The following is a 27,319-nucleotide window of genomic DNA, read 5'->3' as shown; positions in this document are numbered from 1 at the left end:
ATCAATCCTTATCTCATAGTCCTTGTTTCTGTTGTCCTGCAAGTGTTACTATTACCGATCAGAGCCACATTGAAATCAACTTATGCGGGAATTATCCCATGTATCAATCCTTATCTCATAGTCCTTGTTTCTGTTGTCCTGCAAGTGTTACTATTACCGACTAGAGCCACATCGAAATCAACTTATGCGGGAATTATCCCATGTATCAATCCTTATCTCATAGTACTTGTTTCTGTTGTCCTGCAAGTGTTACTATTACCGGCTAGAGCCACATTGAAATCAACTAATGTGGGAATTATCCCATGTATCAATCCTTATCTCATAGTCCTTGTTTCTGTTGTCCTGCAAGTGTTACTATTACCGGCTAGAGCCACATTGAAATCAACTAATGTGGGAATTATCCTATGTATCAATCCTTATCTCACAGTCCTTGTTTCTGTTGTCCTGCAAGTGTTACTATTACCGGCTAGAACCACATTGAAATCAACTAATGCGGGAATTATCCCATGTATCAATCCTTATCTCATAGTCCTTGTTTCTGTTGTCCTGCAAGTGTTACTATTACCGACTAGAGCCACATTGAAATCAACTAATGCGGGAATTATCCCATGTATCAATCCTTATCTCATAGTCCTTGTTTCTGTTGTCCTGCAAGTGTTACTATTACCGGCTAGAGCCACATTGAAATCAACTAATGCGGGAATTATCCTATGTATCAATCCTTATCTCATAGTCCTTGTTCTGTTGTCCTGCAAGTGTTACTATTACCGACTAGAGCCACATTGAAATCAACTTATGCGGGAATTATCCCATGTATCAATCCTTATCTCATAGTCCTTGTTTCTGTTGTCCTGTAAGTGTTACTATTACCGGCTAGAGCCACATTGAAATCAACTAATGTGGGAATCATCCCATGTATCAATCCTTATCTCATAGTCCTTGTTTCTGTTGTCCTGCAAGTGTTACTATTACCGGCTAGAGCCACATTGAAATCAACTAATGTGGGAATTATCCCATGTATCAATCCTTATCTCATAGTCCTTGTTTCTGTTGTCCTGCAAGTGTTACTATTACCGGCTAGAGCCACATTGAAATCAACTAATGTAGGAATTATCCTATGTATCAATCCTTATCTCATAGTCCTTGTTTCTGTTGTCCTGCAAGTGTTACTATTACCGACTAGAGCCACATTGAAATCAACTTATGCGGGAATTATCCCATGTATCAATTCTTATCTCATAGTCCTTGTTTCTGTTGTCCTGCAAGTGTTACTATTACCGACTAGAGCCACATTGAAATCAACTTATGCGGGAATTATCCCATGTATCAATCCTTATCTCATAGTCCTTGTTTCTGTTGTCCTGCAAGTGTTACTATTACCGACTAGAGCCACATTGAAATCAACTAATGCGGGAATTATCCCATGTATCAATCCTTATCTCATAGTCCTTGTTTCTGTTGTCCTGTAAGTGTTACTATTACCGGCTAGAGCCACATTGAAATCAACTAATGAGGGAATTATCCCATGTATCAATCCTTATCTCATAGTCCTTGTTTCTGTTGTCCTGCAAGTGTTACTATTACCGGCTAGAGCCACATTGAAATCAACTAATGTGGGAATTATCCTATGTATCAATCCTTATCTCACAGTCCTTGTTTCTGTTGTCCTGCAAGTGTTACTATTACCGGCTAGAACCACATTGAAATCAACTAATGCGGGAATTATCCTATGTATCAATCCTTATCTCATAATCCTTGTTTCTGTTGTCCTGCAAGTGTTACTATTACCGACTAGAGCCACATTGAAATCAACTTATGCGGGAATTATCTCATGTATCAATCCTTATCTCATAGTCCTTGTTTCTGTTGTCCTGCAAGTGTTACTATTACCGGCTAGAGCCACATTGAAATCAACTAATGTGGGAATTATCCCATGTATCAATCCTTATCTCATAGTCCTTGTTTCTGTTGTCCTGCAAGTGTTACTATTACCGGCTAGAGCCACATTGAAATCAACTAATGTGGGAATTATCCTATGTATCAATCCTTATCTCATAGTCCTTGTTTCTTTTGTCCTGCAAGTGTTACTATTACCGACTAGAGCCACATTGAAATCAACTTATGCGGGAATTATCTCATGTATCAATCCTTATCTCATAGTCCTTGTTTCTGTTGTCCTGCAAGTGTTACTATTACCGACTAGAGCCACATTGAAATCAACTTATGCGGGAAATATCCCATGTATCAATCCTTATCTCATAGTCCTTGTTTCTGTTGTCCTGCAAGTGTTACTATTACCGACTAGAGCCACATTGAAATCAACTTATGTGGGAATTATCCCATGTATCAATCCTTATCTCATAGTCCTTGTTTCTGTTGTCCTGCAAGTGTTACTATTACCGGCTAGAGCCACATTGAAATCAACGAATGTGGGAATTATCCTATGTATCAATCCTTATCTCATAGTCCTTGTTTCTGTTGTCCTGCAAGTGTTACTATTACCGGCTAGAACCACATTGAAATCAACTTATGAGGGAATTATCCCATGTATCAATTCTTATCTCATAGTCCTTGTTTCTGTTGTCCTGCAAGTGTTACTATTACCGCCTAGAGCTACATTGAAATCAACTTATGCGGGAATTATCCCATGTATCAATACTTATCTCATAGTCCTTGGTTCTGTTGTCCTGCAAGTGTTACTATTACCGGCTAGAGCCACATTGAAATCAACTAATGTGGGAATTATCCCATGTATCAATCCTTATCTCATAGTCCTTGTTTCTGTTGTCCTGCAAGTGTTACTATTACCGGCTAGAGCCACATTGAAATCAACTAATGTGGGAATTATCCCATGTATCAATCCTTATCTCATAGTCCTTGTTTCTGTTGTCCTGCAAGTGTTACTATTACCGGCTAGAGCCACATTGAAATCAACTAATGTGGGAATTATCCTATGTATCAATCCTTATCTCATAGTCCTTGTTTCTGTTGTCCTGCAAGTGTTACTATTACCGACTAGAGCCACATTGAAATGAACTTATGCGGGAATTATCCCATGTATCAATCCTTATCTCATAGTCCTTGTTTCTGTTGTCTTGCAAGTGTTACTACTACCGACTAGAGCCACATTGAAATCAACTTATGCGGGAATTATCCCATGTATCAATCCTTATCTCATAGTCCTTGTTTCTGTTGTCCTGCAAGTGTTACTATTACCGGCTAGAGCCACATTGAAATCAACTAATGTGGGAATTATCCCATGTATCAATCCTTATCTCATAGTCCTTGTTTCTGTTGTCCTGCAAGTGTTACTATTACCGGCTAGAGCCACATTGAAATCAACTAATGTGGGAATTATCCTATGTATCAATCCTTATCTCATAGTCCTTGTTTCTGTTGTCCTGCAAGTGTTACTATTACCGGCTAAAGCCACATTGAAATCAACTTATGCGGGAATTATCCCATGTATCAATCCTTATCTCATAGTCCTTGTTTCTGTATGTCCTGCAAGTGTTACTATTACCGGCTAGAACCACATTGAAATCAACTAATGCAGGAATTATCCTATGTATCAATCCTTATCTCATAGTCCTTGTTTCTGTTGTCCTTCAAGTGTTACTATTACCGTCTAGAGCCACATTGAAATCAACTTATGCGGGAATTATCCCATGTATCAATCCTTATCTCATAGTCCTTGTTTCTGTTGTCCTGCAAGTGTTACTATTACCGACTAGAGCCACATTGAAATCAACTAATCCGGGAATTATCCTATGTATCAATCCTTATCTCAAAGTCCTTGTTTCTGTTGTCCTGCAAGTGTTACTATTACCGGCTAGAGCCACATTGAAATCAACTAATGCGGGAATTATCCCATGTATCAATCCTTATCTCAGAGTCCTTGTTTCTGTTGTCCTGCAAGTGTTACTATTACCGGCTAGAACCACATTGAAATCAACTAATGCAGGAATTATCCTATGTATCAATCCTTATCTCATAGTCCTTGTTTCTGTTGTCCTGCAAGTGTTACTATTACCGACTAGAGCCACATTGAAATCAACTTATGCGGGAATTATCCCATGTATCAATCCTTATCTCATAGTCCTTGTTTCTGTTGTCCTGCAAGTGTTACTATTACCGGCTAGAGCCACATTGAAATCAACTAATGCAGAATTATCCCATGTATCAATCCTTATCTCATAGTCCTTGTTTCTGTTGTCCTGCAAGTGTTACTATTACCGGCTAGAGCCACATTGAAATCAACTAATGTGGGAATTATCCTATGTATCAATCCTTATCTCATAGTCCTTGTTTCTGTTGTCCTGCAAGTGTTACTATTACCGGCTAGAGCCACATTGAAATCAACTAATGCGGGAATTATCCCATGTATCAATCCTTATCTCATAGTCCTTGTTTCTTATGTCCTGCAAGTGTTACTATTACCGGCTAGAGCCACATTGAAATCAACTAATCCGGGAATTATCCCATGTATCAATCCTTATCTCATAGTCCTTGTTTCTGTTGTCCTGCAAGTGTTACTATTACCGGCTAGAACCACATTGAAATCAACTAATGCGGGAATTATCCTATGTATCAATCATTATCTCATAGTTCTTGTTTCTGTTGTCCTGCAAGTGTTACTATTACCGACTAGAGCCACATTGAAATCAACTTATGCGGGAATTATCCCATGTATCAATTCTTATCTCATAGTCCTTGTTTCTGTTGTCCTGCAAGTGTTACTATTACCGACTAGAGCCACATTGAAATCAACTTATGAGGGACTTATCCAATGTATCAATCCTTATCTCATAGTCATTGTTTCTGTTGTCCTGCAAGTGTTACTATTACCGGCTAGAGCCACATTGAAATCAACTAATCCGGGAATTATCCCATGTATCAATCCTTATCTCATAGTCCTTGTTTCTGTTGTCCTGCAAGTGTTACTATTACCGGCTAGAACCACATTGAAATCAACTAATGCGGGAATTATCCCATGTATCAATCATTATCTCATAGTCCTTGTTTCTGTTGTCCTGCAAGTGTTACTACTACCGACTAGAGCTACATTGAAATCAACTTCTGTGGGAATTATCCGATGTATCAATCCTTATCTCATAGTCCTTGTTTCTGTTGTCCTGCAAGTGTTACTATTACCGGCTAGAGCCACATTGAAATCAACTAATGCGGGAATTATCCTATGTATCAAATTCTTATCTCATAGTCCTTGTTTCTGTTGTCCTGCAAGGGTTCTGGAGGTCTGGCGAGCTCCAGTAGCTCATTGTTTATATATTGCTTTGAGTTTTTCTCCATTCGGATAAGTTTCGGGAATTAGCCGATCAGAATGTTCTATGAAAAATTCTTATAGAAGAGCGTCTCTATAACAATCCAAATAAGAAGAAGATTGGTTCGGCCTCAACTAAGTTCAAATCAGTTGAACTATGGTTCTAACTCGATCCAGTTCTGGGCGCTAGTTAAATATATAGTGCGAACTGATTAGTTTTCAACTAATTCCCGTGCCAATCTTGACATGAGCAAAATCTCATTACGAACGGATATCTCATATATATGCAGCACCTAGATTTAGGCGTTGTAAAGTGCTCGTTTTCATTCAATCTCATTGGATTTTTTTTCACATTTTTTTTTCCATTATCTGTTCCTGAGTATTTATTCATTTATTTATTGATTGGAAAACCCGTCGTACAAAAAGGGAAAGACGGAGCAATAAACGAAAAAAAAAGAGAAAACAGAAGAAATACACATAGACTTAGCAGTGATAATAAACTTAGTGACGAAGGCTGGAGCTAAGATCTAAATCAGCTCTTCGAACAAATTACAAAGACGAGAAAGAAAAACTCAATTATAGATCGCACTGCAGGTAAACGACATTTTTTTTTTTTCTAACTCCTAAATATTGAACGAACATATACAATATGAGAATCGTTGCATCAAGCCGCAACTAATAAAAAAATTAACCCAAATAATCATCAGTGAATCAAAAATATACAGTCAAGATAATCATATCAAAGTCTAAATATGACAAGAAGTGGTAAAACAATTAAATGACACTTTCGTCCGCTGGTCTTGAATTCAGATCACTCAGCACATGATTATTTACTCCGATATACAAAAAATATCAGAAACAAGGAAATTATTCAATCACGGAATTTTTACTTCTTCACCTAAAACAATTTGCTTAAGAGAATGCATAATTTATAAACAGTTAAATTATTAGTAATATACACAATAAATTATCAGAGAAAAATTGACACCAAGATTGAGAATAACCAGCGTCACTTATTTTGGACTCATACGAAAAGAGACTAAATCCTCAATAGTTTAAAATTGCAACAATTACAATAAGCGCGAAAACAAACACTTAAAAAACACAACAAGTACATCTTAACTACTGGGCCAATGCCAATGACCAAGGATGGTTCAACTTTGTCAAACGGAAATTATAAGCATGAATTTGCTTTTCCACAGCTATAATGGGGTCGGTAATGCTGAATTTTCTAACTACATAAGAGTTGTGGGTCCAAGGGGGAAAACGTAAAAGATATTTTGCGAACCGGAAGAAGACTAAAGAATTTTTGACTTGTCAGATTTTGTGAGCATTTTCCAAAACGTCGATATGTACAGATAATGTGATACAGTGACAGAGTTGAAAAGTTTTCGAAATAAGACGGTGGTTGAAGCGTAACTTAATCGTTACAAAAGAAGCGTATGATAACCCAACTCTGCGTTCAATAGGAGCAATTAATAGTTGTCGCCTGTGCATTATTGACGAACCAATGGGAAGACTGGGGTAGGTGATGTGATCTACTGGCTTAATCCTACTACTTCCGAGAGGAATATCCCCAGGCGACGCTTGCTTCCAGTTGAAGGATGCAACTTCGGACTTTTCAGCATTGAATTGAAGATCTAGTTTTGCATACTCAGATTGAAGCGTTGCGAGAATCTCGCTTATGCGCTGGATAGTGTGGCTTAAATTCAGAATGTCGTCTGCATAGGATACGCGAGATAAATCAAGACCGGCAAAGATAAGAGATGTGGGAACAGCTGACTCTGCATTAAGAACTCCATTATTGAAGAGTGAAGGGGAAAAAAAGCTCCTTGACGGGTACCTTTTTCGACGTTGACAAACATATCTGGGGTTGGTGCGTAGACTTGAGAGCTGTCAGCTTTAGATAATGGGTGAAGTATTGGGTAAACTTTAAGACGAGAATACATATCTCGAAGGCTCTAATATATGAAGTCAATCTATATTTTGCTGCATGGAGTAGCATAGCGGCGTGAATGAGAGAATTGAACGCTTTACAAACATCGTGCCTGGCTAACACGAAAGTTTCACCTGATGCATCAGTATTGATCAATACGTTCGCAACAACCGACAAAGCGCGGGCACGACCGAGACGTGGCTGAAATCCCAATTGGTAAAGTGGAACATAGCATTTTGCGTTCAGATGGTCAATGTACAGAAGTTCGAAAAGCTTACAGAAGGTAGTAGCCACCGTTATAGGTCGGAAAGACGAGCACTGGGTGGCGAGTTTGCCTTTTTTTGGAGTCAGATCTCCAATCGAGAAAGAAGAAGGTACAACAGCTTGGGTAACAATCATCTGCATCAAAAGAGCAATATGGTTTACCAGCAGCTTGCTTCCATGCAGAATGTGAAGAGCGCTCACTTTATCGATGCCAGAAGATTTCTCACGTTTAAGGCGTTGAATTGCTTGCAGTACAGAATCGACCGAAACAACAAAATTGTCGGTTAGACAACCAGACAGAAATTTATGAAATTTATCTTCATATTCGGACTGTAGGGCGGCATCTGGCGGGGAGAATTCAGCAGAGAAGTATGAATTCCACTCGGAGTCAGGAGCTTGAGCGGAATAGCTTGAGCAGATAGGCAGGCACTAGGAAGATCTCTTGATACATGTCTCCAGAAGGAAGGTTGGGACAGAGAAGCTTGCTGGGACGTCTCTTCAACTATCTGGTTCATTTGGATAGATATTTCTTTTGCAAACTTTCTTTTGGTAGAAAGTCGAATTTCAGAAACCCAGCCAGAGTGAGGACGGTCACACTGGAGCCACAAATGGTACCAAAATTTGGATTTTCTCTAAGCTTCAACTAGGCTCGGATTACCGGACCAGTGCTTCGTGAAAACCCAACGTATACATTTAAGAGGCACAGCGGCTTTTTCTGTGTATCGTAAGGTGTGACAAACTTGTGCAAGATATCCAGCAACACCTGTATTACATTTGCATTAGCGTGTGAATTTCGCAGCTAAAGAGGAACATAAATTTTGTGTAGGAGAAAATTAGGAACTGTTGCGAAAAGATCACCTTGGATGTTTTTCTAATCCCTGTAAACCAATCCAATCCCTGTAATCCCTGTGAGCCTGATGTGGTTGTGGAGTGGGAGTAGACTAAGCAGAAGGACAAGAAGTAAAGTCAGATATTGGAAGGTGGTCTGATAGTTGGAAGTCAGTAACTGCGTAAACAGGTGACACTTGGAGATTTGCAGAAGAAACTGTATGGTCAAGGTTCAACACATGACTTGAATGGTGTGTGTAAGTGTAATCGAGATCCTTCGGCAAGATCCTAAGCTGATCGTCAAAAATACCAGACAAAATAGAATTACTCAATAAAAAGGTGTCAGTTAAATTACAGTTAAAATCTCCCATAATAATACAACACTTCTCTAACTGGCGAATCTAGGCAAGACCCTAGTTTCTCACAAGCAGAAGTAAATACAAATTCCGATCGGTCATTGCGGTGATCTGTTGGGAGACGTTTACAATAACATAATCTTCTACACGGACAGCAAGAAAAAAAAATCATATGAATCAAAATTACTCAACCGGCACGAGGTCCTAACAAGCATCGCAATACCACACAAGGAGCGGCGACTGGAAGCGGATCGTTTAGCGGGAACTGAGTAGTTAGCAAAATTATTGTCAATTTTCAGAAGGGCTAAACTATGACTCGTCAAAAAATGTCGTATAACTCGTCAAAAAATGTTCTTGCAAGCACAATACGTCACAGTTCGAAAGCAAACCTTTTATCACAGGAAGTTTGACTAAAACTCCATCATTAATATTCCACGAAAGTACAGCTTGCGTAGTAGTAGACAGATCCATATCAAACCATGGGCTTTGCTAGTTGACTGTTGTTATTGGGACACTTTACACTGTAACAAGTATGGCCGGCAACTTTACATTCTAGACAGAACATTTTTTCCGAACACAGAGAGGCACTGTTAGAGTTGTGATCGCATGATCCGCAGCAAGAGCAGAGGGCCCGATTGGAGCACTGCGAGGCCAGATGCCCAGTTTTATGACACGAGAAACAACGCTTTGGGAGATATACAAATGCTTGTGCAGAAAGCTTTTCGTAGCCAACTATTTTGACAATAACGAAAAGATCAGTTATATAATGCAAAAGATCTGAAAAATGAACGAAGGAAGTAAAAAAAAAATATTGTGAAAAGCTGGAAAGTAGTAATGTAGACGTGAAGGTTATGCAGTCAACGCATATCATTCTGGACTTCTTCGTTTGTAGTGCATATCGTCTTTATTTTTCTACAGACATCAGCCTGTTGATGTCTTGAGATATTTGGTGTCAAAGTTGAATTTGGTGAAGAAATATGGGCAATAAATGAAAGACGGTTTTTCCTGGGTGAGATACTAGTTTTCTGAGGAAAAAGTAGCTGTGACGACTTGTGTCCCACAGCTATACTTAAGTGTCATGAAGAAACTCTTAGATAGTTCATATTTTTGATGAAAAGTGGCCAATAGTATCGCTTTAGATAAAAAAAAAAACAGAATCTAGAAATTGTATTTTGTCACGTGAAGAAGTATCACCATTTGCAGCTCGTGTAGGAATGGTGAGTATGATTGCAATTAAGCTTAATGCTGGAACAGCATTAAAATGGCGTCAGCATAAACGAATTAAAATAGCTCAAAACATCAAAAAATCTTTTTCAAATCGAAATCTTTTTTCCTGATTGGATTTAAAGGGAAAAAGCTATATCATCTGGCTGGTGTTTTTCATCCCGATTTTTCAATTCTAGTCCCATGGTGAAAATTTACTCCTACATTTAGCAATTGAGAAAACATGAAATCACGTTCACGGTCTTACCGAGGAATTCTGAAGAATGGTGGAGCAACACCGTGAATGTAGCGGAGTAAACCTAACATTCCCGGTTTTGTCTTGGGAAGCCATGGCAAAACCATGAATTTGTATTATTTTAGAATGGAATTTCAAAACCTATTGATGTGTAAAATGGAGATTATAATGCAGAATCTGCTTCGAGTAACATGATTGAAAAAATACAAAAATCCACTGGCAAATCAAGTTTTCCCTGGTACATTTTTGTGCGCAGGTCGTAACTCCCTTCGTCTGCTATTCGTAACTCTCTTCGTCTGCCAAGAAGTCCTGGACGCCACTAATAACCGGTATGGAATCCCAGAGATGTCTTTTCAATTTGAGCATGCGACAAAAGAGTATCCATGATTTTCTTCTTTTTCACCACTGTAATGCCTCTGTTCATGGTTCTAGTTAAGTCCAAAGGAAACAGTATAATATTCTGAAAAGTAGTATTCATCAGCAACTGTTTTACTACTGATGACGGTCACTGCATATGTGACCGAAATATCTGGTATTTTTGTAAATTTCTATCACTGTTTGTGAAACACTGTCGATTAAAAGGATTTTATCCCTATTTGAACTTTTATTTATCGTTAATATTATCTAAAAAAAAAATTTCAAAAATCATCATTCTTTTTCCAGAAAGAGCATTTCCTAGTGCGTAAAATTACAGTTGGAAATGGGATTGACGTCTTGATTTTGAAGAGCCGTGTTTCCTTAAATATTATATCATTGCCTTACATTCAAAAGTTGTATGTCTATTTATATCTAACTCCCACTCAATAAGTTTTTAACCCTCACCACTGTTTTTTTTTATATCTCATAGTTTCCTTTTTATTTAGTAATATCTGTTTGTAATATTCATTTCTGTTTTTATAGGGGGACTCAACGATTTACTGCTATGCTCTGTCACTCCAGTCTCCCTACATTCATCCATTGGAGCCACATCGTTCAACCGATATACATCGGTCAATCTGTTTCTTACCGAAAAGGGCATGCGATGTGAAACAAGTTGAATTTGCTCGAGCTTATCGCTTGATCAACACTACATTAGAACCGCTTTCATTCAGGGTTCCACGTTTGAAGGTAAGCCTTTTTTCTGTCCTTATGTTCACTGATAGTTTCGTTCAGACTTGTTCCATCGTTTTTAGTTAAAATCAATGTGGGTCCTTTCAGTGTTTTACGAGACTGTCTGTTGGGCGAAAAACGGTGTTCTATTTTGCCCCGTCCTTGACGTAAAAGACGTGTGTTCTTAAACAACAGATTTCGTTAATTTAGATTAAAAAAAAAAAAAAAAAAAAATTTAAACTGCCTTACATAAATAGGACAAGGAGATGCGAGGGAATTTGTTGGACGAAATCTAAATCATATATGCTCCTACTTTCCTGGCAGTTTGCTACTTATATCTAAGCGTATTCCCATTGGCCAGGAGAAAAATTGGCATATTATACCTTTTTTAAAATTCGTCTACCAAATTATATTTTTGAAATTTCCTTTCGTTTTTACTGAGATCAGAAAACACGGTGAAAAGGTTTCAAAACATGCAAAAATGTGAAAAAAAGTTCTTATTTGTCAAGCATGTTTAGATGATTCTCTTTTAAAAGAACGTATAAAATGGTTCTTGGCTGATTACCTCCAGAAAATCCCCCTCCTAGACAATTACCCCTCGGGAAATTCCTTCAACGTGTAAAATTGAACAGTCAAAGGTACAGTAAGACACAGAATAAGAATGAAGAAGAGAAGGGATTTTAGAATATTCTATCTATATTCCAAAATATAGGTGGAATATATAGCGCACAATATCTTATATTATTTATTTTCATACTTTTTCTTTTAATTCTTTTTTTCGTGTTTTGGGAGATCGAGTTATCATAGCAGAGTAAGATAAAAGTTAAAGGAAATAAATTGGAAATATGAAATAAGTTGGTTACTGTGGAAGGGTTGCCTATGATGAAAGTGCACGGAGATGTAGACTGGGACTAAGAAGTACGAATAATTACATCCCGTGGACTTGGTCTGGTACCGACATCTACAGCACATGATACCAGTCCACCCCTTGCGATCGAGAACAGGCCACTTGGCGTACATCAGAAGGTTTTACCGTCTGAAGTACTTTTAAGGGTGTTTATTATTATTATTTAATTTGAATAACATAGGGGTTAAACTCCAAATATGAACCAAGCAGATTTAAAATTGACAGAACTCCTTATTTCAAATAAGCAAGCAAATTATTGTCTTTAACCTTTATCTCACCCTGCTATGACGACTCAACCCCCAACCTTCAACACGATAAAGGGAATTAAAGGGAAGAAATACAAAAATAAATACTATATTATATTTTACAACAATATATTCTACCTATATTTTGGAATCAGCTGGACACCGTATAAAACTAGAAGACTGAGAAAAGTTACCACCTAAATCTTTTTTTAAACAAAGTTTCTTTGTAAATTTCCTGATGGGGCTCTTTGTGTATATGCCTAGAAGTTTAGTCAAACGGGCTTGTGAACCTCATTTTAAGCCAATATTCAGAGGATATGTGCATTATATATGCCTCTTTTCTAACTAAACGAATTATACTAAGTTCATGAAGCAGCTGGAAAGCGAAATATTACCATTTGTAATGATTATTTCTCATTATAAACAGAAATTAAAACAATTTAGAAACACACTTGATAATCTCATATATTTGTTTTTATATTATAAATATTTTCCAAGAAAACTTGTGGCAACAACAGTGTTTCTTGCTGAATGAAACAGGCTGTTCAAAACTAAATAATTTAATTTTGATGAAAAGATAGTACCAGATCAGATCCTAACAAAAGATACCAGACAAAACTTTTCAAGAAAACCTCTTCGTTAGAATCTTTATGAAAACCCTCTTGGTTAGAAATATCGAAGTTCTCTTGACTTTTAATCTGTATTTCTGAGGATCCACCACGGGAAGAAGTGGGAGAAGATGGGTGTTTACTAAGGAAGAGGTGGGAAATTTACCCTAACTCTTGGGAAGACGGCTAGTAGTGCTCCTTTTCTTCACATTCATGATTAAACACACAACTTTCGGTATTATTTCATAAGAATTGACTATTGTTGTTATTGTTATATTGTTTATTTATTGTTTTATTGACTATTTGACTATCGTTTTATTGTTTTATTTATTCACTATTGCTTTTATTTATAGAAACATTAAATCAAGGTTACTCGGCTACTCAAGAAAATAATTTTGTATATTTTTTCTCAGATGGGCTACTTCCAAGATGACCTCTTCCCGCCAACAAGAAAACTTTGGTGCCCAACCATGTCGTCCGATGAATGGTTTGCGTCTAAAAATAAGGAGCCACCAAGAGTCAGCTTACAGCCAGAGGGAATGCCTAACTGTATGTATTAATTAATTTGGGAGCAAAGTCGAATTAGAATATGATGTACTTTATTGTTAAATTAGCTTAGGTTTTTATACTAATGTTCTGTTTATTCTGATGTACGCTGCTGAATGACGGCATGTTAATGCAAAGAAAAAGCTTCGGGTCCTGGTCTTTGAAAACTGAAGAATCCTGAAAGAATACCTCCGAAGAATCCTGAGGATAAAGTGGATAGATCCAGTCCTGAAATGTTGAGGTTCGAAAAATCATCAACCAGCCTCTTATTACAAATATTATTCGGGAATGCCGATGGCAATGTTTAAGCCACGGCTTAAGAATGAGGGAACTTTTAACTCCCAAGGTAACCGACAGGATCAAGAAGAAGAGGTCTTCCTAAGCACATCCTGTGCCGCATATACCAGTCAGATCTTCGCTCTCCAAGCATGCTCCTGTAAGTTGAGAGGGAAAATGTGCTGATTGCTATTGGATACCGCAAAGACTTGAGAGTCGTTGTCCATGCCCTTGGTGCCTCTCGAGGTACACGAGGATCTGAGGTGTAAAATATTTTCAGGTAAACGCGAAAAAAATATTGTTAATGCAAAAGGTAGGTAAAATCTAGGGCCAAGGAAACTAGAGCTAGTTTATTTTTACAACGGTAAGAATAAGGAGTAACTTTTTTTTTTTTTTTTTTTTTTTTTTTTTTTTTTTTGCTGTTAAGCCAAATCTACATGTCTATATAAACTTGATGTGTGTTTGATTTGAATATATATATTACGTAATTCCAAGTTTTCATTTAGTAAATAACAGTAAAGTAACGTCTGTTTTAACTGAGATTAGTGGTGTCCCAGCCAAACTGTGGCAAGTTTATTAAACTCAAAATATTCATTAAGTTCGAAACTCATTAGAAGCTATTTGTATGTTCTCAAAGAAGCTATTTTTTACTCTCCAGTAGGTAAGAGGGGCTCCTTTGGAGTGGACGGGAGGGGGATCAGGCTGGCAACTTTGAATATCCAAATTGCCCCCCACTTTATGTAATGCGTTTGGAATCGGTAAAGAAAAACAAAGTTTATGCTTAGAATTACAAGTATAAGCGTTTAAGGGTCTAAACAAGAGCAGTTTATTTTGGCAAAAAAACAGCGGGGCTCCCTAACTTTAAAAAAAATCGTTTTTTCCTTGAGACTGCGACTTTCTTATATTTTTTCAGGAGACGCTGTTTCAAATTTCGAACTACCCCTATACCTCCTTGAATGGAAGAGGGGGAATCCCCTGAAATTTGAAGAATTAGGAAGAGCTTTAGACTACATAAAACTAAAATTTTCTTAATTTAACTCACATTTATCCAGTATTGGCTTGTTCCTGTCTTAACTTTTTATTTTTATTTAAATTATTTTTTTTTTGTCTCTCTTTGCCATACAAGTTATTTTGTTACAAATCAAGAATTTAAAGACTATATAAGAACCTGCAGCTTATTACGGCTAGAGTAAAAGTGTCAGATAGTGGTAAGACAAAGTAAATGTATAACAACTAGAAAACATGGTTTAAAGATAATGACTAGTGGGGACAGCATGTACTAATCACAATAAAATTTGATTTAATTTTTGTTTTAGTTGAGGAGTAAAAGATAGGTAGAATTAATCATCATATAAGAAATGATCTCCTACTCCCCATGGTGCTGGGATTGAGAGGGGGGCTTTGATTTTATTCATTTTTTTATGAAGATATAAAGAGGATTTTTTTCAAAATCAAGGTTGAGGGTCAATTCGTGGTTAAATAGAAATACCAAGAAAGGTTTTTTTTTAATCAGGAGGTATAGGAGGGTTAATGACCCCTCCTGTACCCCCCCCTTCTCCATGATTGGTGCTCCTATCTACTCCAGAGTATCACTGTAAGTAAATCTCGGCTTCTCCACAAAAGAGATAAAATACAAATGTTGAGAACCTGGAAAAAAAAATTTATATACAAGTATCAAAAAGAATTCAGTGAACAAGAAAAAACAAAAAGATGCGTCCCTCGGTTTGCCATAACAAGGCTTTGACTCAACCCTTTTAACTTCTCTTGTTTTCTCTTCCTTTTAAAGATTTTGTCTCTTAAGCCTATTTATAAGGAGGAAAAATGCGTCGGTAAAAGTTGGGGTTTTACCACAACAATAATAAATAGTCCTGTGGAGTAGCTCGGTAATAATACTCTTCTGAGAAGTTTAAATTGTTTGAGATTTAAGCTTTGCTGTCGCGAGTATAAAGAGTATACCAAGGGGTGGGAAGTGGTGAAAATAAACACTCCGAATCAATAAACCTCAGTTTCAGCTACTCCTCAACTTTCAACCTTAAATTTCTTAGCTTTTTTAAATTTCTTTAAAAAATTTCTCAACTTTCTATTTGCTTAATTTTTTTGCCCCAGCGTGACTGTGAGCCTTATGCTTCTATTCATCTTAATAGACTAATTGATGCACCACAAGTTTTCAAACATTATCAACATCACGAACATCATTAAGAACGGCATTGAACTAAAATATTTGTTTTGCTAGCTCTTAAAGCATAGTATAATAGTTTGAAAAACACTATTAGAATGTATATCAGAGGGCTCATACTGACAAATTATTCGATAGATTCGAGATGTTATTACCATCTCAAATTATATTACCAGGATTTATATTACCAGGAAAAACCACATCTCAAATCTATCGAATAATTTGTCAGTATGAGCCCTCTGTTATACATTCCAATAGTGTTTTTCAAACTATTATACTATGCTTTAAGAGCTAGCAAAACAGATATTTTAGTTCAATGCCGTTCTTAATGATGTTCGTTTTTCCTCGTAATATAAATTTGTAATTACTCGACCAAGCAAAAAACGCATCGTCAGATGAACTTCATTTGGTTAGGTTCGGCCCATCCCAGATGGATCCCAAGTAGTTGAGACAAAACCACTATGGGGATTTCAATAATCCTCAGGTCCTCATGAAACAAGTAAGTCAACCTGTGTTGACTGCTAGCTCTTAAATCATCTATTTTTGTCGAAATAGTGCTATTTGGGTTTGCATGGGATGGATTTTATTAAATTATTAAATAGGTTAGAGATATGGTTGTATCTTGTCTTCTAAAGCTGTAAATGTATTACTTGACCAAGCGAAAACGGCATCGGTCGATGAGCTTTGTTTGGTTAGATTCATTTTGGTCTATCGATTAAAAAATCAAATTAACCTAGTTTAAAACATCGAGCCTACCTATTCGTACTGCTAACTCTCAACGCACATATAATAGTCTAAATAACACTTTTGGGTTTTGTTTGAGGGGGCTTTTACCAACAAATTATTCAATATTTAGATGTGTAATTTTTTCTTGTGTTGCAACACTAGAATTGTATATTTCTGTTTATTTCTGATGTATCTCGAAAACCTTGTGGTTTTTATGGCTTTGTCGATAATAGCATCCATTTTTTATATAATTTCAAGGTGTCAAAGTCTTATTTTGAGCCAGGTGTTACATTTCTTCTTAGGTAACAAGCAATGTGACCTAAACATCCAGATTTGAATTATTCTGTTAGTCAAGAATTGTCCGTAATTAAATACGATACAGTAAACTGTAACACATCTCAAAGTCGGAGGGTTTCAGCCATGTATATGTGAAGTTTTTCCGAGGGGAGGGAAGCACATTTTCAAAAAAGAAAATTCCTGGGGAATTACGTAAAACTATTGAAGATTATCTACAAATTTTGAGATTATAAGGGCCAAAAGTCCTTGAGTTTGTACCTTTTAAGTTACAATAAAAGACCTTGATCCTTTTGTCTGTATTTTGATTTAAACTATATATATATATATATATATATATATATATATATATATATATATATATATATATATAATATACTATGAGTATATATATAAATCGAAAATCATTCTTCTTTAAAGGAAAATGTGACTTTGGACTAGGGTGAAATTTTGCTTAACTTGGAATCGGCTAAGCTCTCCTGATCGGAAAGATTGTTGTAGCCAAGTTTGGCGGTCTCAAATCCCCTCTTACTATTTGAATTATAAAAGCTCGATAAGCTTAAGTTAATCTTAATGATATATGGCAGAGTTTGCCAATTCTTTTGTACTAACACTAAATTTTCTCTAAAATTATTTGCCTGAAACAATTTTTTCCAGTGTACGGATTGAAAGAAGTCATGCCTAAACTGCCTGAAAATGGAGTCAAGGCCTTAATGTCATCTCCAAAAATTGAGAATAGATGGCAGAAGGAACAACCCAAAAAAACTGAAGAGGATATACAACGTGTGATAAGTGATCGGTTAGCTGTTGATCTACGACTGGAGCAAGATAATAGGGAAGGTGTTGAGGAATCGGAGTGGGCAGAGGAGTAAAAATTATTTTTGTGAATGAAAATTTTATTTCAAAGTTTTTTTTTATTAGAAAAGGCTTCCCATTTTATATTCCCTTTGTGTTTTTTTTATTATTATTTTACATGTTTGGCTTCAAAAAGGAAAAGAGTCTTAATGTGTGCATCGGAATTTCTGTATGATTCTTAAAACATTTCTTTTGCAATGAGTAGGTCCATTTTTACCGTATAGCCTGTTTTCGTGCTTTTATTTTGCTTGCTAAATGGAAATCTAAATTTTAAATTTCTCAAAATTGAAATCAGATACACTGGAAACCAGTCTTTCAGCCCATTAAAAACGATTGTTCAACCTGGAAAAGAATTTACTCTTTGTCTTTTTAGAATTGAAGTATTATAATATCGAACGTGTCAACTCAACATTGTTTTTGCATTTATACAAAAGTTTTTTTTTTTTTTTTTAATTATTACAAATAAGAACACCACAGAACAAAACAGAAGTCCCAGAAATGCGCGGTTGCCCATTTTCTCTAGAACAGGGACGTAATTTGCTACGGGGCCGGGGTGCAGCTGTCCCTCGCAGACCAAGGTCCCCCCCCCCCAGACCCCCCTTCCCCCAGCTGAAATTTAGTTTCTTCAAAAATCTTACTAAAACTAAGCTTGCATACTTCAAGCATCCACAGAAACGGGTCAGTTTTCTTTTGTATATCTTTACCTTTATGGTACTATATGCAAGGCCGTACCCAGAGGGAGGGAGAGGAGTCACGGGGGTTTGAACCCCCCCCCCCCCGAAAAAAATATTGGTATGAATCGTAAAAACGCAATAAAAAGGGATATAAACAAATTTTGTATGCGTTTTTTAGTTTTTTTCGCGTAACCCCCCCCCCCCCCGAAAAACAAAATATTTGTGTAAAACCCCCTACGAAAAAAAAAAATCCTGGGTACGGCCTTGACTATATGGCTCATTTTTCACTGTGATTTTCACTTGATTTAGGAAATTTGGCTCTCACCCCTCCTCCCCCCCCCCACAGGATTTTGACGAAACTATGCCACTACTTTAGAATTCATAAATGTTGTGTAACATGCATTTATCAGTCAATGACACTTCATTAAAATACAAGCTGCAAAAAATAATAAAAGGGAAGATCTACCGAGATATTTCATGAATTTTATAGGAGATATTCCTAAAGAATTTTCGACGATAGACACTATTTATAGTCTCAATATATCGATAAATTCCATGAAAATGTTCAGTTCAGTCAACAGTCGTTTATTTCTAAAAAAAAAAAACATCAAGAACAAAAAGAAAGCTCCTAAAACACAATGGGCTGTTTTTTAAGGGTGCTAGAAGTCAAACCTGTTATGTAAAAACACCTGACATACCCCGTCAATATAGGGCGGATCCATAGCCGTTATTAAAGGCCAAAACTGTTTAACCAGTGTGTCTGAACTTATCATTGTACAGATAACTGCGGCCTTTGTTGTTATAAAGGATCGAGAGGTATATGTACTTTAGTGTTTTTAGTTTTGCCTTATGCTGTATAAATTTCTATTTTATGTGGTTCTATAGCTTACTTTAGCTTATTATTGCAAGTTTAGCATAAAATGCATTTCGGTCTTATCTGTGTCCGGCATAATTTGTGTTGAGATTATTCGTCATCGATGTTAGAGTAATAGTAACAGAGGGATTCCAGAAAAAAGGGGTTTTGCATGGGATTTTCGGAATGTATCTTGTTAGAAGTATAATCGAATTTTGTAACAATATTCTGTATCCATTAATTCTCATTATGTATTCATTTCTACTTATAAGGTCGACTCATAAGTGACTTCTGTCTTTTCATCTAACATAGAATTTACTTTCGTTGAATAACAAAACCATAATAATTTGTTATGTATTCGCCCTGTTATGTATGGCCTTCTCCCATCATCATGGCCGTTGCATCAGTTCCATCCTTTCAAAATATGATTGATTGGGACCGGAAGAAGTTTTAGACTGACTTGCTTTTCAGAACGGAAGGTTTTTCCATTCGAAAAGTTTTATAGTGAACGGAACAGGTGGTAGTCTGTGGGGGAAGGTCAAGAAAGTAAAGGTGGATGTTGCTGATGGGTGGGTGGTTACCTTCTGAAGAGGAATGATGCGGATGTTTGGCGCTATTGGTTTGTTTAAATCCCCAGAGCATTGCGTGTCGAATATGCACTTTTCGACTGTCCAATTCCGAGATATTAAATATAAAGCAAAAAACAGTTGAATGTAATGTGCACCACATATAGCAGTTGACGGAAGACTTAAATAAATTCTTATCTGTATTCAGTGAAAATGGAAACTCGCTTGTTTTGGTGACTTAAAGTGGTAAATACGAACAATAGATTCTACCCAACTGCATCGCAAGTTATTATTACTATGATTCATGTTTTCATCAAACATAGTCGAGGCTCAGGCTGCATCGGAAGTTACTTATGACTTGACGTTATAGTTAGCAACTTCTTAAAGTGTGATATTTTCTAGGCTTTAAAAAAACACTTCCTTTTTTCACACATTTAATCGAGTAGGCTATTTTTACTGAAAATTTCTACACTCTGTGAGGGGGTGGGGTCTACCAAGAAGAGGATACGTTTTGAATGTGTATATACACCGGTTTTCTGTCTGATTTGCACTCATTGCTCTCGATGATTTCAGGCAAGGAATGGTTTAGGACCATCTAACCCGAGGAAAACTTGATCTGGTACTTTTCGCTTTTTTGTCCTGAACCCAGATATTTTCAAAAAAAATAACAGGTTCTGAATAAAATTGCAAAATAAAAATCTATGGTTATATCCCACTTTTTTCTTCACTTTTCTAAAACTTGTTAGCATTTGTTCTTTTTATTGCAATTACCAATAGGGAGGACGGAAATATCGATCACCCTCTACCTTCCCAAAAATGCATACGAAGACACCCATCTCACAGGATAATTTACGAAGAACAAACTTGGAAATTCACGATATATTTGGTTAATTTAAAGCTTAATCGATAAGTTAAAATTGTCAAAGTTTATTCTGTGGAATTGACAGCTTTTGCACTCGTTTAATCAAAATGCTTGAAGTTGAATCTATCATATTTGGCCAGAAACTACTTATACTTTCTTTTTTCCTTTAGTGTAAATATGCCTTGTGATATAAATTCATTTGTAGCAAGGTTATGACGAAACAAAAATTTATCGTCCCTTAAATAAGTTCTTTTACTACTGAAGGGACCTTTTCCCACAATGCTGTTTTTCTCATTTGATTGGCTAAAAACTCTTACGATGAAATCTCTTAGCGGTGAAGGGCCTGAGACCAACCCACGACACTTTATCTCTATTACACTCTATTGTAATTTTTTACCATCAGCTAAGCCAGTTTTTACGGAAGCCTGAAGGACAGAAGACCACCGATCTCTCAAAATAAATTCTTGAAGGCCATTGACTGACTTTCAAGTGGGTTGTCTCTCAGACACAGTATTTACGTTTTTAATTTTATTTTGGCTGCTGTACTTCTTGTATCGCTGGTATTTTAATCTCTTCAGAGGCATACCTAATCAATATCCACTTCGAAATAAAAATTATTTTCGGATTACGGTTTAATCAACCACATTTTTTTATGCTTAAGTGTTTGTAAATATTTAAATTCGACTTTTAGTGGCGGGAAAGTCAATGTACTCTTGGCTGTTCCGTCATTATCCATGTTTGTCGGTTGCACGTGATTGCTCTGATCTCCTAATTTTATTGTGTCAGTATTTTAGCATCCTAGTCTGTTGCTTATTTAACTTGACCGTACCTTGCTAGAAGTTTTTGCTCGCCTTTTCATTTTCGGCGGACTTCTTTTATAAATAAGTTTTTTTACGAAGCATAATTCTATTACCAACATTATATTTGCCTAGAGAATATAAGTTCATGAGACCTATGGAAGAGAAAAAAAAATCCAAAACGCAATAGATTATTATTATTATTATTAGTTTCTCTTTGTCATTGCAAAACACTTCTGAAATGCTCTATGTTGTTTAAAAAATTAGACTCGTCAAGGATTTCTGCATGACAATGAGACATTTTTAAGAATCCTTTGCCACTTTTATTCGTGTCAATATCTAAAGAGCTCAGTGTAAATTTCATTATTTAATAATTTTGATCTAACAAAGTCATAGTTTTAATGCTGTGTGTTCTAGATCAAGTTGATATGAACATTTCATATAAGTTTATAGTAGAGCCTACATTTTCGTTTTTTTTACTTTTCATGCAGATTTAATTATTTCTCTCCCCTCTCTCTATATCATCTCATTCTTTTTCTTTTTTTTTAATCACGAAAACCCCAAAGTTTGACAGTATATTTGTGGAATTTACTCTTATAGGATAGTGGCTCAATTTATATAAACGATTTTTCTTCTTTCAGGATACTCGTAGTACTGTTTTTTAAGCTTATGGCGTTCCTTTTTTTTCAATTTATAGACTATAGGGAAAAATCTCTGCTAAACTCCTTTGTATTTTGAAGTTAAAGCCTAAACTTTTCATTGTCGTTTTTATTCGAATTATTCATAATTGTTTTATTTAGTTTGCATTAATTATAAATATACCCCACTATTCGTAACATTCGGTGATGGCGTTTAAAGCTCCAGAAAAGTTATTCCTGCTTTCTGTTTTGCGCACAATTTTATTGCTTCAGAGTTTTACTTATTTTTTAGAACATATTATATTGCATTTGTGTGTGCTTGTAACTGTGTATCTCTTTTTTTCTATTCCAGGAATATTTTTCCAGAATGAGCTTTCATTTTTGGGTCCAACTATTATTCGTATTAAATCATTTGTAATAAATTTATGTGTGCTATGAACTTTTACTATTTTATTATCAAGCACTTCAGGTTATTGAGCCATGTTTTCCTTTGTAGTCTTGCCAAAACCATAAGATGTATTCAAGGGGAGGAGTACTCGTTTTGAACATTCCTCCAACCTCACCCCCGAAATATTTTGTTGACTCGTAAATTGTTCGTAATGCAGGAAACAAAAAAATCATTGGAGACCGTTTGACAAAGTCCAAGAGAGGTTAACCTCTACTTATTGCTCTTTTTTTTGTAAACTCCTTTCCGAAAAAAAATCTGTCGCCTCCCTCCCCTCCCCCCCCCCTCCCCGCGAACAGTAAGTATTTTGGTAACCGCGGAGAAAACAATCTTGGATACAGCCTTGGGTGTATCTAATATTGACACTTGTGAAGGCCTTTGGGCCCACCCAGTTTAGGCCAAAGTAGCGACTCGCTGTATGGTTCGAATCAACGAAAAATGTGCCTAAGTTTTTTGTTGGACTAAACATGGTCGATGTGACTGGTAGATCAGTAATTGCGTATATGCATAAACTGTTGCGTTTTACTGCGTATTGAAACACTGTATGGTAGAAAGGCAGTTAGAATATATGTTTATTTACCAGGAACATTGGATCACATTGAAAATCGTCACCCATGACAACACCTGTTACCAACTCTTTGGGTTAATCTAAGCGAACACATGCTTCGGCAAATTTTGTCACTGAATTTCAATACTGTCAACAGTTATCAGGTCAATCGAAGCTTATTTAATTCTATCAGTTTTTTGGCATTGCATGCAGATTCCTACAAAAACAAATAGAAAGTGCCGTATCTGTATATTCATTAATCTATACTACAATGTAACCCAGAGCTACTTAGACCGTAAGTTCTTAAGTTACACTCACATGGGTTTAACTTTTAAAGAAATAGCGCCAAATTCTAAACCGTAGGTGTCAAAATCTGGTTTTTATTTCTTAATATCAAATCGTTAAGCAATGGATATCTATCTAGAACAATACTGCATTTGCAAGTCAGAATTAGGGTACATTCTCTAACCACGGAGTGTACTAACTCATATTGTCAATGCTGACTCAAAAGCCTAGCATTTCTAGTCTTGGAAAGAAACGGTCAAAATTCTGATTATTCATTACATAATTTTGGCCTATATAACATATATTTGGACTTAGCTTATATCCGCAACTAATTTCTTTAGTAGCCTTTTTTGAAGTGTCGTGCGAATCTTTGTAAACGATTAAAAAAAAATTCATGAAAAAATTGGCCACGACACCAGAACACCAAAATTTTCGGTTGGTGGTATGAATTTGACATCAACCGCGTACTGACTTAATACTGGCTCTCAGTTCAAAAAAAAATTAAATGATAGAATTCAAACAGTATCTGTAGTCTTTCTGCTCCGGCAAGATTTCAGCCACTAGTGTGTTTTCAAATGGTTCTTTTGTACTTTTTGATTACCTGAAAACAAACAATGTTTTTGCCATAAAAACTAATAATCATGCAAGTTCATTATGCTCCGTGAAGCGATATTTTTGTTCCCGTTAAAAAAAATCCATACATCGATCCGTTATGGGAAATTATCAAACAGTTCGTGGTAACGAATTGTAAGTAAAGAGCGACACACCAATAGTAACCGAAACAGTAAAAAATAGAATTTGATAACAATAGATACATCAAAAGAATTGGCGTTTTGAGCTGATTCCCAATATATAAAATTCAGCAAGTTTAATGTTACCCATCAAAAGTTGCGAGCTGTACTAATTGCAAGAAGAAAAGGAAACAGAAGTTAACTGAAAAAACAAAACATACAAGAATTAAAATAAATTGCTAAGTAATAGAAAAAATCTATAAGAAAAGAACTGTACAATTGAGACACCCCAGTTATCTCCAGTTTGTATTCAAATTTGAATATCAGTTAATGAAGGAAGCTAGTTTATCCACTAGTTGTGGAATAATCTCTTAATTCATAATTCCTGTATTTTTCTCTATTATGTAGGCTAATTCATCCACCTAAATCTTTTTCATATATTCGATTTAATTGTTTATCACCATGTTGAATAATCTAGATTTGACAAATTGAATCAATATACGGATATCTCAGCATTTCTATATTTTTTTTTTTCGAGTCAGAATTTTTTCAAGTTTCGATGTCTTGGATATAACTACACTTTTGCTTCAGATGCAACACTTGCCCTAAACATTCAAGATGCAATTAAGAAACCGTCGGTCAGGTTAAAAAGCCACCCGTAGATCTGGTGCCAGTATTCAAAGAGCTCAAATATAATTGGGGGCCTTTAAAAACAAAAAGCATAGCAGTAACATTGAGACGAAGAAAATACAGATGGAAACAACACAGCAATACAAATTGTAGGCTCTTTAACCTGATTGACGAAAGCTTACAACACGTTCTCTTCGACGATACAGTAAAAACATCCAAGATGTACAAACTGAACCCGTCGGATATCAGTCTGATTGCAGATGCACCTTTGTCGATCTCTATTAAAAAAAATATTTTATAGAAAGGCAATTGATAAGTTGGAGAAATTACATGTGCGCCGAAGTAATGGTTTTGAAAGGGAACAAAAGAAAAAGAAAGAACAAGAAATCAGAAAAGAAGGAATAATTTTGAATTTGCTCTCTGGGTCTGGGACGGTGTTATCCGTCGCTCACCTGCCACTTGAGTTATCTACCACCTATTTCGTCGGAATAAATTGCAGGTAGGCAACAAAGAATTTATTCATCCCCGAGAGGTATCAGAGATTTTGATATAGATAGATTAAAGAATTTAGAAGAGTCTTATTTAAATCTCAAGCTTATTTTTGATCAAGAAATTGGTCAAGAAAATGATTTCCATTTGTATGATGATAAAAACTTTCCTAGAAGTAAATATGTAATTTCTAGTTTAATTACTGGGAGGTCTTCTGATTCTTGGCTTTCGGTATTCATTTGAATTGCCAAGGACTGTATTCCTCATTTTCTGATCTAGAGTCGACATGTCGGGAGCTTAGACCAGATTGTATAGGCATATGTGAAACATTTATTACACAACAAACCGAAAGCCTTTTGGATATTCCAGGTTACACTAGCCATTTTCTCTACAGAAAACAGATGAAAATGGGTGGCATAGCAAAATATATCCGCAACACACACACGGTTCCAACTAGGCATGACCTTACACGAAATATTGAAGGAATTTTCGAGGCGCTGTTCCTAGAAGCATGGTTGTTCTCAAATAAAAAAGCTTTTTTGGGTAAAATCTATATATATCCGTCAAGGTCAATGTCTCAGTTTATTGATCATATGACTCAAGTTCTGGAGCTAGCAGAGTGTAAAAAAAATAGCTTATTCTCATGAAAGATTTTAATATTAACCTCAGTATTCCGCTAACGACCGAAGCAGCAGATTTGCTAAATAATATGGCAGGTTCAGGCCTATACCCTGCTGTCACGATTCCGACACGGGTTACTGAGAGTACGCATTCACTTTTCGACAACATATTCAGCTCCTTGCTCCCAGAGTCGGTGGCAGTCCTCTTTAGTGACACATCAGACCACTTTCCCATTCCTGCAACACTCGCCCTTTCAGAACTAGCTAACATAAGGTCATAAATCAACCCTCTGTTACTCATCACACCCTTAACAGATAAAAACTTCAAAAATTGATAGAAGGTGCTAGAACAATTAAACTGGGGCACCGTAATGGAGATTCAAGATGTAAACGAAGCATTTGGGTCATTTCACTCGAATTTCTTGGATGTATACAGTAGATGTTGCGTGAGAAACTTGAGAACTAATAAACGACAAAAAACCAGCCAATTAGCCCCTGGATGACGGATGGTCTTCTGGCCTGTGTGAATAAGAAAAACCACCTTTGAAGAGAGTATAGACGCTTTCCGAGCTTAGCGCGGCTAGAGGAGTATGAGCAATACAGGAAAGTCCTTCGGACTGTGGTACGAAGAGCAAAGCGTGGCTACCTGCACCAAAAGCTGACGGAAAGCAGGAAGGATGGTTGAAAAGTCTGGCGAATTATCATCTCGGTACTACGGTCAATCATAAAGTCTTCCACTTTGCCAGCGAAATTAGTCATGAATGACGAAAAAATTACCAAACCTGCACAGGTTACCGCATCGCTGAGTACATTTTTCGCAAATATTGGCCATACCACAGCAAATGCCGTAAGTACTCCAGCTAAATCGTGCAAAGAATACCTTGGCCCGAAGTGCATGAAATCAATGGCAGTGAGTCCTGTAAGACCAGGCGAGCTCGAATTACTCGTAAAAAATTTGAAGGGCTCTTCTGCTTCAGGTTTCGACCTGGTCCACACAAAGGCACTGAAAGCAGTAGTGACGACCATTGCTGAGCCTCTAACTTACCTTGTAAATCTTTCCTTAGATAAAGGGGTCTTTCCTGAAATGTTAAAAAAGGCAAAGATAATACCTCTTCACAAAGGTGGAAGTCATACAAACACAGAAAATTATAGACCAATCTCAATCTTATCAGTTTTCTCGAAAGTCTTTGAAACGACAATGAAAAACCAGCTTTACCAATATTTAGAGGCCAAAGGCTTTTTTAATAGCCGCCAATTCGGGTTTAGGGCTGGCCATTCAACCGAAGACGACCTTACTTCACTAAGTTTATTCGTAAACAGAATCTTAGATTCGGGT

The 27,319-nt window shown here is 36.4% G+C and overlaps 1 protein-coding gene across 1 annotated transcript in view; it reads left to right on the top strand.

Annotated features, from left to right (window-relative positions):
- Positions 1-18,650, top strand: part of pod1 (coronin) — a 78,731-nt gene extending 60,081 nt beyond the window's left edge. Inside the window, exons 16-18 of the mRNA XM_089107647.1 lie at positions 11,025-11,231; positions 13,387-13,522; positions 17,649-18,650. Coding sequence (XP_088963773.1) covers positions 11,025-11,231; positions 13,387-13,522; positions 17,649-17,863 — 558 coding nt within the window. The 3' untranslated portion in view covers positions 17,864-18,650. The remainder of the gene's footprint in view (positions 1-11,024; positions 11,232-13,386; positions 13,523-17,648) is intronic.
- Positions 18,651-27,319: the final 8,669 nt, after the last annotated feature.

The sequence above is a fragment of the Artemia sp. Qi Xiang Cuo genome, chromosome 2 (assembly GCF_049724085.1).
Source record: "Artemia sp. Qi Xiang Cuo chromosome 2, ASM4972408v1, whole genome shotgun sequence".
Taxonomy (NCBI): domain Eukaryota; kingdom Metazoa; phylum Arthropoda; class Branchiopoda; order Anostraca; family Artemiidae; genus Artemia; species Artemia sp. Qi Xiang Cuo.
The sequence above is the reverse complement of the archived record's forward strand: the minus strand, read 5'-3'. Positions and strand labels throughout refer to the sequence as shown.